The sequence below is a fragment of the Pogoniulus pusillus genome, chromosome 24, assembly GCF_015220805.1.
Source record: "Pogoniulus pusillus isolate bPogPus1 chromosome 24, bPogPus1.pri, whole genome shotgun sequence".
Taxonomy (NCBI): domain Eukaryota; kingdom Metazoa; phylum Chordata; class Aves; order Piciformes; family Lybiidae; genus Pogoniulus; species Pogoniulus pusillus.
In genome coordinates, this window is record NC_087287.1 from 401,464 (window position 1) to 413,809 (window position 12,346).

Genomic DNA, 12,346 nt, shown 5'->3' on the forward strand with positions numbered 1-12,346 from the left:
CAGCACTGGCCGGGTCACCACTGAGCCGTGCCCTCAGCACTACAGCTGCAGTGCTCTGAAATCAATCCCTCCAGCGTTGGGGACTCCAGCACTGCCCTGGCAGCCTGTTCCAGCGCTTGGTCACTCCTTCATGGCAGAAAGTGTTCCTCGTGTCCTACCTAACCCTCCCTTGGTGCAGCCCGAGGCTCTTTCCTCTCGTCCTGTGGCTTTTGTCTCGGGAGCTGTAGCGAGCCACGAGGTCTGCCCTCAGCCTCCTCCCGACTAACTAACCCCAGCGTCCTCAGCTGCTCCTCCCCAGCCCTGCTCTCCAGGCCCCTCTGCACCTGCCGCGGCCTGGCTGCCCTGGCGCGGGGGCAGCTGCGCCCCGGAGCGCCCGAGCGCGAGCTGCCGGCTCCCGCCCCGCGCCGGTGCCGCTCGCGGGCTGCGCCCGGCGCCTGCCGCGCCCGCAGCCAAGCAAGGTCCGGTGGAAGTTTCGCGCCGGCTGCGGCACTCAGCCCTGCGGGCTGCCGAGCTGGCCGCTGCGTGCTTCTGCCACTCGGGGCTGCAGACAAAGCCTCTCGGCTGGCTGCACCCGTCGAGCTGTGTTGGACCCGTTGCTGACTCCTCTCAGCTCCGTCACGGTCAAGAGCGGAGAGAGGAGGGAGGAAGAACAAAAAGCCGAAGGAATTCGAGCATGCAGAAAGCGGAGATGGCTGAGCTGCCGGACAGCTCTCCGGACCCCGGCGATTGACCCGGCCCCACCGACAATGTAAGTACCCTGCAGCGGCAACCGGGGGCGAGCAGTCTCCCCTCGGCGGGAGGGGGCGGTAAGACCGGCGGCAGCGGCGCCCGCAGCCGGTGGAGCGGTGAAGGGCGGGGGGCCGGCACGGACAACGAGGCGGGAGCTGCCTGGGTGCGGGGGGCGGCTCCCCGGACCGGCCTCTCCTTTCTTTCCCGCCTGTCCGCACCGGGATACGCGCTCCCGCCGAGCCCGGGTGGCGGTGGAGGCAGCCGGGAGCGAGGGAAGCGCCGCTCCGGCCGCCCCCTTACCGCTAACCGTCCCGTTACGCCACAGGTACGCACGGCCCGGGGGGTGCGTGTGGGGCTGCTGGGGCGGGGGCCGCGGGGTATAGCCCTGTTGGAGGCGGTTCCCAGGCATCGGCTCTGCCCCGTCCGGGAGTGGTGGCTGCGCCCCCTTGTCCGGAGGCGAGGAGTGCCGGAGGGGCTGTTCAGCAAGGCAGCCCCTTGGAAAGCCGTGGAGCTGCCCGCAGGCCGCCTGGCTTTGCCAGTCAGCCCTTTGACTTCGGCAGTGGAGTTGGGCTTGCTCGGCGGGGCGGGCGGCGGCGGTTGGAAGGCGCCGTCCTGGCTTCGCAGTCGGCAGGGGCTGTGAGGAGCGGTGAAGCGGCACGTTTGGGGCTGCGAGGGTGCGGATGAAGGAGACGTGTGGCTGTGAGCAGGTGGCCAGGGGTGGGCGCCGTGTGGGCTGGCCAGGCCAGGTGCAGGCAGGAGACCCGGCTCTCGGTAGCGTCCCGCCGTGTTGCACGGCATTGCAGAAGCAAGCAAAGGAGGGGAGGTGCTCAGTCTTCGCTTGAAGCAGAGCGACCTTCCCCTCGCGTTGTTCGTGTGACAGAGCAGCAGGATAAGGTAAGAAAGGGGAAGAGGATCGCTTCCCGAGGGTCCCGAGGAGTAGTGGAAGCCGTGGGAAATTCAGCTAGCTGCTGTCATGCTGCTGCCATGCTTGGTCTGAAGCATCTGATCTTTAGCCTGGAAATCACAAAACATCCCTGCAAGCAAATGGACACATCAGTGAATTTATTATCCTGAAAGGTTTTGCGTTCTTTCTTTTTTTATTTTTTCGCTCTTACTTGTCTCCTTTCCTGTGCTCTTGGCTCTGGTAAGTCGCAGGATAACCTGCCTTGTTGAAGGGAGGCTTTGTCAGGGTAAAGAAAAAAAAGTCCTCAAAACCAAGTAGTATCCTTTGTTTAGAGCTGTTTGTGGATCACGGTTGTGACTTCACCGTGAAATGGCCTGGCTCTTCTTTGCTTATATTAAAAACACAATCACACATTAAAATAATCAAAGTCTGGGGAGGTAACTAGGCTGAAATGTAGTTTAGTAGGGTGAGACTTTAATGTAGCTTTTACAGTGCTTCATCTCTCTTGTGAATAGAAATATAATTAGTGGAGGGATTTTTCTGTGTGGGTTTTATTGGCAGCTTTTCTTTCTGTGTTTTATTTGAAGAAGGATTTCAGGCTAGAGATGAGAACTGATATTTTGTGTCATTCCCATGTTCTTCCTGAGGTCTGTAGCTGTATCTTTAGGTGTCTCTGTTCGTTATGGCATACTGTGTTATCTCGCAGAAGGTTGTGAGCTAGTGGGTGGGTTAGATGTCCTGTGGACCTGAGTTCAACTTGTGATTGCCTAATTGCCTGTGATTGTGAAGAACGAGAATCAATAAACAGCGCTGGCCTCATCTGTCGTTCCTCTTGCAGTACATCTGTATTGCCTAGCACAGCATGGCCTTAACTTGCTTGTCACCGTGGAACACACTGTCACACATAGAGCACACTGCACTGCTGCACCTGAGGGAGGGCCTAGGTGAAGCAGCAGTGGCTGCTGCCTGGTCTGCCTGGAGCATGATCTTTGGGCTCAGCAAGGTGCTGACGAACACCTCACCTCCTGTCTGCAGTGAGGATCTAGGAGCATTCCACATCCACTGGCTTTGATACAACAGAGAGCAGGAAAACTTGTTCAAGTATGGAGCCACCCTGTCCAGATTCTGTTCTGTTCTGAAGCTGCAGCCACCAGTGGTGGAGGGCTTGCTGTTAAATGTCTCTCTGCTGCTGGATACGCTTGGGAGAATTTTCAGGCTTGGTGATGGATGTGAGCAGAGGTCTTCACCATCTCTGAAGTGTAGTGAGGTTTGAAGTGACACCTACACGTGTTTCAGAGCTTCCAAGACACTGAAGTACCAGCTGGCCTCCTGCATGTCAAATGACTTAAGCTTTGCCCATATCTTCTCTAATAAAAATCCAAGAACTCCAGTCAGGTCAAATGTACCAGACCCCCAGAAATCAAGTGAAAGCACAGGCCACAAACAGAGTGCAGGGGAACGGAGGTGCGGCCAGTGCTCAGCTCCTTGCAGTGCCAGGAGGGGATGAGCAGGTTAGCCAGATCTTAGTTAGGAGAAGCACTGCTGTTCTTGTAGGAGGAGATAAAATGGCCTGGAAAAGGCACTTACTGAGTAGAGGCAACGCTCTTCCCTGTCCTGGATTTGGTGGCACCTACATACACTGGGTATAAGCACCACCCAAGTGGTGCTTTGGTACTTTTTCTCTAGTTGCGGCTGGTTTGATGGCTTAGAAGAAGTAAGTTGAAAAAAGTAACAGCTGAATTTAGGTAGGCAGACTTGAAGCTTGGCCAAACAGCATTATCTTTGCACACCTGTTCCAGGTGGTTTGCTGTAAACTATCTGAAGGGGCAGTGGAGAGTCAGGGCCATCTGAGAAATTCTTTACATTGATTCTGCCTGGCTCTCTTGTTTTATCCCACAGCACTCATGTTTTCCTCTTCTCTTAGGTCCAGAAAAATAGCTTTTAATTTCTTCAGATTGATTATCCCCTGCCTCCATCCCAGCTTGTCTCTTTTCCCACACACTTGTGCTGCTGTGTCTCTCAGCTGAGATTATTCAAGCTTTCTGTTTTCCTTTAGCATATAAATTTCTCAGATGCTGTAACCCCTGGGGCACTTCTTAGACTCCCACTCAGAAATAGCCCTTGCTCTTTTTCTCTGCAGGCTGTTCAAACCTGGCAGCCACAGCACTTTCTGAGTAGTTTGCACCCCAGAAGTAGTCCTCCTCTACGTTGCACTGTGCTTCTGGAATAGGTGGTCCTGCAGCTTTAGCCCTTTCAGATGTGCTGGCAAGGTACCTGCTGTGCAGGGAAGGTGGAGGGCTTGGAGCTGTGGTGCTCCTTTTGCAGATCAGCCCAGGCAGTCCAAAGAAGAGATAGTGAATTATGCAAGAGACTCCCAGGGCCTGATCAAATTTCCTTCTTAAGTTCCTTTGGCAGACTTCAGTTTCCCTGCTTCTGAGGTCAGTCTGTTCTGTTGGGAAGTTTGGTGACCAGTGGCTGTGTCAGAGTGGCAGGTTTCTAGAGGAGCCCCTCAGAGCCCTAGCCTGACATAGGTCTTCCCATCAAACTAGTTTCCCATTAATTAAAAAATGTGCACCCTAGATAGTGTGAACTCTTTGCTGGGGATGGTAGACACAACTTAGTTATCTTCAGCCTTTTAATGCTGGGGTTTGAGCTCTGCTAATTCCTTCTGTGCCAGTTACTCATGTCTCTCGCATATGTGAAATGCCTTTGCTTGAATCTACAGCAGGATGGTTGCTCTATTTTCTGACTTCTCAATCTTGTCCTAATCAAGAATGTAAATACATGCATAATGATTTGCATACCATTACCTTCAGAAAAACACTGTCGTGCTAAAATCAATGTTTTTTGGAATCTCATTTTCCTGCCTGCTTTAGAAGCAGCTCCTGGAATTTGCAAACCAAGAATACTGGAAAGACAATCTCCTTTCAGCAGTGCTCTTTGCACTTGTCAGTTCAGCCAGAGACCAGCAGTACTTATAAAATACAGTGATGGAGGTTGATTTCTTTTCCCATCAGTTTCTCCCTTCAGTCTGCACCCTTCAATAAAAACCTCCCTTGCTGTTTTTTGTACAAAAGAACAGTCTTACTGTGCCATGGACTTGTACTCAACTTGCCACTGCTGATCTCATTGAGATAATTTCTGAACATCCAATATATTCCATGGGTTTCAGGGAAGTACCTATTCCTGTGGACAGGAAAGCAGTGTTGTTGGAGCAGAGATGATGGTGTAGCTGAGCCTGGATTTCAGTTTGCCTAGCACAGAGCTTTGTGTCTGAAAGGTCAGGCCATGAGTCTCTGCATGGAGCAGTCAGTAGACAAGGATATGACCCACGCTCCTTGCCAGCAGTTTACACAAGTGTCTGTGCTTTGTGTTAGAGTTGCTGAGAGGAAAAAAAATTTGGGTTCATTTGTGGAGATAATTGTTTTTGACACCTCTGAGTGTGTGCTAGTTTGAAGCAGGCTAGAATGTTTTGGTGAGAAGAACTAGATTATAGGCTGTGTGCATTTGACCCAGGTGCTCTATCTTTAAGAACAAGCAGATGAGATTTAATTTATGTTAAAAATCTGGGGTCTGAAATAAGCCCATGGTACACATCATTCGACTGGAACTCAGGTCTAGTTTTAATTGTCTGCCTTCAAGTCAGGGAGTGCAAGCCAGCAGAGGGTTACTTTGGATCAGGTGCCATGGTCTGTAAGCACTATCCCCTTCTGAAAGCTTCCCCAGCCTTTGAAACCAGGATGCTCACCAGTGCTGCAAATACTGCATGCTGCTGGCGTGCAGCGTGCTAGAGAGGCACCTGCCGGAGCCCTCAGGAGCACACACAGAGTGCTTACTGACGGTTCCAGAGAGCAGCTTTGAGCCGTCTTTTCCTGCAGGAAGGAGCGGGGGCAGCGTGCAACATACGAATGAGGACTGAGTTGTAAACGGTGACAGAAAGCATAAGGCAAAGTGTGGATCAGAGTGAAGTTCCAGTTGCATTTGAAGAAGCGTTTGGATTGCCTTTGTTGTGACACTCTGGGTGTGTGGCTGCATCTATCTGAGCTGTGCCAGCTGTGTTTTGTGCTCAGCTTTACTTTTCATGGAGTTCTGCATTAGAAACAGAGTTTGATCTCTCACTTAAACAATCCCTCCCCAAACCCAACGACCCTCTTCTTTTTGAAGCCAGCTGAGTTTTCAGAGCTCAGCTAGACTACTGTGTCCTCTTAGTGTAGAGCAGCACATGGGAGCCATGCACCCATCTCCACTCCAGCACTTCTCACCCTTTTTGTGTAGAGGTCTCTTGTAGCACATGGGGAAGAGTCCATTGTGCTCAGCACTGTGGTTGTGCTGCAAAGATCTTGATAGCTCTGCATGGTTGAGCAATAGGATGCTTAATGAGGGGATGCTGAATGATGTAGTAAGTGTTGTGCCAACACCATCTCAAAGCCCATCCCTTTATAATTACATGAAATAGGCCAGTGACTGTTCTCCATCCCCAGAGGGTTCGTCGTGGCTCCTTCCCATGTACCTGAGCTCGCTTGCTTTCCAGAACAGAGCAGCAGTGCCCAGACTGGCTATTGGGAATGGAGCCTGGGATCTCTGAGCATGTGGACTGTGCCTCTTTACTCACTCTCTGGGATCTGGGGTAAGCAGACAAAATCCATGCTGGCAAGAGGGCAGTGGCTGAGTCGCATCTACAATCCCTGGCTTACTTGGTTTGCTAGCAGGCCTGTAGCTGTGATGGTCAGGACTGTGACATCTTTCTTCTGAAGCTGGTACTGCGCTTCCATGTGGAAAGAGTTGCTGTATACAACTGCTCTAAACCTTTGCACTGCTGTGGTTGGCTTCTAGCAGTCTCTGATTTAGGTTTTGGTGCCACTGTTGTACTTAGCCCCAGCTCATGGTCTCCATCTCAGAGGCACAGTGCACAGAACCTTCTTGTTGAATTAAACTCTACTGACAAAATACTGGGAGAGCAAGTGCTCAGCACTACCTGAGAACTGTAGCCAGGATGCAGTCGTCATGGGGCTAACATTCAGTTCCACACAGAGGGTATTTACTCTGAGTAAATGTGGAGAGTGCTGTGGTGAGTGTGACTTGAAAAGGGAAGGTCTGAGCAGCTTACAGGAGGAAGGCTGGCCATGGCCTGCCGTTGTCTGCTCTCTCCAATGAGCCTGAAACCTGCTTGGGAAGTCAGCAACCCACAGAAATGTAACCCTCCACCCATTCCTCACTTGCAGCCCTGGTACATCTGTCTTGAGCTGTTTGCTCCCCATCAGAAAAACCAAGCCCAGCAGGAGGGGCAGGTCGTCTGCAGGGTCACCTCTCTGGGGTCACCTCTCTGGGTGCCAGGCGTTGTACCAAAGCCTCGGCTCTTGGACGTGAGGTGAGGTCACACAGTGGGGAGAGACTTCTCAGGGAAGGGAAGAGCTGTCTCAAGGCTGACACTAAGCATCCGTCCTGGCCTTGCACCCCACAAAAGCTGTCCCACACCTGAGAGCACTGCTTTTAGTTTCCTTTCTTTCAGCTCTGAGATCCTCCAGTGCTGTCTTCTGTAGTTACAGCTTAGACTGCACCTCAAATCCTGGATTCAGTTTTGGGACCCTTGCTCCAAGAAGGGCACTGAGGGACTTGAGTGGGTCCAGAGAGGGGCAACAAAGTTGATGAAGGGTCTGGAGAACAGAGCTGGTGAGGAGCAGCTGCGGGACCTAGGGGTGTTTAGTCTGAAGAGGAGGAGGCTAAGAGGTTCTTTACAGCTCCTTGAGAGAAGGCTGGAGCCAACTTGGTCTCTTCTCCCAAGGAACAAGCAACAGGATAAGAGGAAATGTCCTCAAATTCATCAGTGGAGGTGTAAGTGGGACATGAAGAACAACTTCTTCCCTGAAGTGATTGTCAGGGCCTGTCCCAGGATGCCCAGAGCAATGGTGGAGTCCCCATCTCTGGAGGGGTTTCAAAGCCTTGGAGATGTGGTGCTGAGGGACGTGGTTTGGTGGTGCCCTGGCAGTACTGAGTTAAGGGTTGGACTGGATGATCTGAAAGGTCTCTTCCAACCAAAAAGATTGTGTGTGAGGCTGAGTGCTGCTGGCAGAGAGGCAGCCATTGCACTCCTCCTGCAGTCTGACCTTAGTTCGAGGTGCCCTACAGCTGCCACTGCTGCTGGCAGTCACGGCGTGCCACCCTTAACATCTGTCCTCTGTGCCAGCTGACCAGCCTGCAGCTGCAGGGTTACCTGTGCTTGGCACATACCACGAGCACTGCCCACACAGCTGAGCCAAACCTGCCATTTTTCTGTCTGAGGAGGAGGCTTCAGCAAAGCAAAGCAGCTCTTTGTTGTGTTCAAGCGCTCCTGCTGTGTGACCCAGCCAAGTGTGCTGCACTGCCGCCAGCGCGGCGCTTACCTGATCACAAAGCTTCTCTGAACAAATACTGGGAAACCTTGCCATGAAGGAGCCTGGCTTTCAACAGGCTCTGCTTTTCACTCTGGCCTTGGCAGCTTTGGGAGGTTGTGTTGGTGTCAGTGTGGTTGCTGCTTGGCTCAGACCTCTGGGAAATCATAGAATCATAGAATGGTTTAGGTTGAAAGGGACCTCAAAGCTCATCTAGTTCCAACCCCCTGCCATAGACAGGGACACCTCCCACTAGACCAGGTTGCTCAAGGCCTCACCCAGTCTGGCCTTGAACAGCTCCAGGGAGGTTGTGGATCACAGAATCACAGAATGTGATCAAAGATCCCTGGGCAACCTGTGCCAGTGTCTCACCACCCTCACTCTAAAGAACACTTTAATAACATCCAGTTTCAATCTCCTTTCTGCCAGTTTAAACCCATTACCCCTTGTGCTGTTGTTACAAGACCTTGTCAATAGTCCCTCAGCCTTCCTGTAGCCCCCTTCAGATATTGGAAGGCCACTCCAAGGTCTCCTGGAAGCCTTCTCTTCTCCAGGCTGCAAAGCCCCAACTCTCTCAGCCTGTCCTCATAGCAGAGCTGCTGCAGCCCTCTGAGCATCTTGGTGGCCTCCTCTGGACTGGCTGCAACAGTTTCTCCATGTCCTTCTTGTGTTGGGGACTCCAGAACTGCACCCAGGACTCCAGGTGGGGTCTCAGGAGAGCAGAGCAAAGGGACAGAATCCCCTCCCTTGCCCTGCTGCCCACACTGCTCTTGCTGCAGCCCAACACAGGGCTGCTGTCTGGACTGCACTCACACTGCAGGCTCTTGTTGAGCTTTTCATCACCCCAGACCCCCAATTCCTTTTTCTCAGGGCTGCTCTGAGCCATTCCCCACCCAGCCTGGACTTGTGTGGAATGAATGAATGTGTGGAAGAAAGCAGCATGAGATTTTTAGACTTCAAAACCTGTGAAAAACGTCTGAGGAGCAAAAGTGTTTATTTTATGTACTTTGAGATCCTCAGTTGGTGTCAGCAGCTCTGCTGAAACCAGTCAGTTATGCCACCTTAGAGCTGCCTTCAAAATCACACACGCTGATGCAAAGAGCAGGCACTGAGAAGTAGCCTTTGAATGCCACATGGAAGAAAAGATGCCAAGGTTTCTAAAAGGCCCCTGCCTCAAAAGGCAGTCGAGGGCAGGCACAAATGGACTAGTTAAGCAAAGTCCCTAGTTCCCAGCGCAGACTTCAGCACAGAACGGGTGCAGACTTTTTGGATACAACTCAATCACGTGTAGGGGCTTTATTCTGTGACAGAAGAGTGCCTAGTCCACAGTGCCATGTGCAGGAGAACGCTCGGGACACTCACATGTGTTGGTATCCAAGGCCAGCAGCAGGTGCTCTGCTAAAAGAAGATCGACCCTTGTCCAGGGTGGGTGTGTAAGTACCTGCTTTACTTTCTCGGACTGTCTGCTGATGGGGACCCACCTTTAATTCAGGCTGGCTGAAACAGGACAGAGCGTGGCAAGCACCTGGCAGCTGCCCTGAGTTGTGATGCATTCAGAAGAGTCACTTCATGAGTTGGCAAATGTCCTGGGTGCAGAGACCAGTTGTTTAGGCAGGTGAACACCAACACTGTGTTCTCTGGAGGCAGCTGCTCAGAGGGAGATGGAGAGACTGTCACAGAATCAATCAGGCTGGAAGAGACCTCCAAGCTCATCCAGTCCAACCTAGCACCCAGCCCTATCCAGTCAACCAGACCATGGCACTAAGTGCCTCATCCAGGCTTTGCTTCAACACCTCCAAAGATGGTGACCCCACCGCCTCCCTGGGCAGCCCATTCCAATGCCAATCACTCTCTCTGCCAACAACTTCCTCCTAACATCCAGCCTAGACCTGCCCTGGCAGAGCTTGAGGCTGTGTCCCCTTGTTCTGTTGCTGGGTGCCTGGGAGAAGAGCCCAACCCCAGCTGGCTACAGCCTCCCTTCGGGTAGCTGTAGACAGAAATGAGGTCTGCCCTGAGCCTTCTCTTCTGCAGGCTGCACACCCCCAGCTCCCTCAGCCTCTCCTCACAGGGCTGTGCTCCAGGCCCCTCACCAGCTTCATTGTCCTGTCTGTATTATCACTCCTGACAACGGAAAAGACTCAATGGAAGGCTTGAAATCACCTCTTTGTGGACTTCCCTTTCCTTGCAAAGGTTATCTTGCTTTCTTGGGCCATGATGGAATGTGCTGCCTCAAGGGTTGTTCGTTGAGGTCTTCTAAAGAACATCATTAAGGTGGTCTGTCCTCTGCAGAATCCTTAGGCTTCTGTAAAGAGAAGCGAATGTGGTGGCCTCAGAGCAGCAGTCTTCAGTTTCCAGAGGAGATGGAGAAGCGTTGTGTTTCAAAAGCAGTGAAAATACAGCTGTGTGAGCAGCTGACGTTGTCTGCACTGGGAGCCTTTGCTGCTTTCTATTGCATCCCAAGCCACTGCCATGCCAGCAATCCCCAAGTCAAGCATTAGTAAGGTACAAGATTTTTGTGGGGACATTTAAACTCAAGACCAGAGCAGCATGCAGAGGTCATGCTTCTGCTCACTTTTAGTTCTACCAGAGTGTTTTAGTTCTCCTGACACAGCTCTGAAAAGAGGCTGCCAACAAAGTTAGGTTGGTCCATCAGGATTTTAGAAATGTTCTTGCAGCAAAAGGAAAAAGTGAAGTTAGATTTTAGTTTGTCTCACCTAGAGCATTCACACCTATTTTAACTTGTGCCAAGAATGCAGTCTTTACCCTCTTTGTTTCCTGGCTTGCATTCCAGAGCTGCTGCGGAGATTGCTGCTGTAAATGTCAGTGGTGAGCATGCGAGAAGGGAGATGAAGCCTACCGGTCTTTGGTAAAAGCTCTCTCTTTCTCAACTAGAATGCAGCAGGCAGTAAGAAGCAGGGGCTGTGAAAACCTTCAGGCCTGGCAAGTGCTGGAAAGAGAATCCAGGGCAGCTGTCACTGAGGGCTGGGCGTGGGTGGAAGGAGTGGGTTAGGTCTCCTTACACAACTGTCCTAGAGCTAGAGCAGGCAGGGGATGAAGCTGAAGTCAAACATTCTCATCCTTTGAACTCTGGGATTATTCTGACTTCAGCTTTGCAAGCAGAAAGGGTAGAGTATAGCTCTAGGACACTTGTGTGAGACCTGCTTATAGGGACTGTCAGATGCTGGCTGTCCTTTGGCAATCCGACATGTTGGAGCTGCATGCTGTCTGTGAAGGATGAGCAGAGACCCCTGCCTTAAGGCATTCGGGTTTGAGATGTTGAGGAAAGGAACAGACTTGAGCTTCGGGAGAAGTGGAGGCAGAAGCTTTCGAGTCTTCTCGGAATGCCTGAGTTGCAGCTGTGAGGTCCCTCCCCAGCATGTGACGATGCTGTGGTCCCTCCTCCAACATGCGATCCCTGTTGTCTGAGGCGGTTTATGGAGGGCAGGCGCTGGGACAGAAGTTGTTTACAGAAAGCCTCTTGGCGTCAGTAACCGAGGTTCCACTGACGTGCTGTGTGGTGATTCCAGAGACAGGACAGGACCTGTGCTGCTCCTCGGAACCCCAGCCAGCAGAGCCGCGTCCAGCCCTTCGGTAACGAACCGGCCCAGCCAGCGGTGCTGTGCGGCAGCGCGGCCGCGTCTGGGCGCACAGGAGCAAGCATCCCATCGAGCCTCGCTGGCGCTGGGCTCCCGCTGCTCGGGGGAGGGAGAAGCAGCTGTACCTGGAGAGACAGATGGGTGCGAACACTGCAGGGCTCAGCACGCCAGCTTCAGTGCAGAGAGTAAAGCCAGGGCAGCGCTGGCAGGCAGAGGCAGGCGCTCACGGAGGTGCTGTGCTGCATGGGGAGAGCTCAGCACCGCTCAGCTGCGTCCCGCGGGTGCTTCGCTGGAGGCAGCTGCAGTCGAGTGTCCTTTACATGAAATATCCCAGGCTGCCTCCTCAGAGGTTTTTGGTGTTTTTTTTTTCTTCTTCTTCCCGGCTGTAACTGTTTTGTCATGAAGATTTCAGCGTATCTTCAGCGAAAGGAGAGGAGTGTTGTGTAACTAGGTTGACTGGCATGGGTTTTATTTGTTTAACTGGAGATCTCCAGGGAGATTTGTGTACAGCTGTCAGTTTTATTCTCCTTTCTCCCGTCCCTTTGTCAGAGAAGATGTGTTTGTCTGGGAGCAGACTGCCCTGGGGATAGGGGGCTGTTAATGACACTCAAAATTGATCTGTGGTTGTTTTGAACTGAGATTGTGATCTTAATACCTGGCTTGCAGATGTGCAGAGACAATGGATGAATAAGTTGTGGAGAACTTTAGTATTCCCCCACGTGTTGCACTTCCAGTACCACTGAACCTTG

At 52.3% G+C, this 12,346-nt stretch overlaps 1 protein-coding gene across 6 annotated transcripts in view; it reads left to right on the forward strand.

The window, feature by feature from the left end:
• Window positions 1–457: 457 nt before the first annotated feature.
• The window catches only part of SHANK2 (SH3 and multiple ankyrin repeat domains 2), a 285,477-nt gene continuing 273,588 nt past the window's right edge, over window positions 458–12,346 (forward strand). For 5 of the 6 annotated variants that reach the window (XM_064162984.1, XM_064162986.1, XM_064162987.1 and 2 more), the window contains exon 1: window positions 462–748. In XM_064162984.1, coding sequence (XP_064019054.1) covers window positions 747–748 — 2 coding nt within the window. In that variant the 5' untranslated portion in view covers window positions 462–746. Of the gene's footprint in view, window positions 749–12,346 lie in introns of all 6 variants that reach the window. The other variant, XM_064162990.1, reaches the window with a different exon arrangement.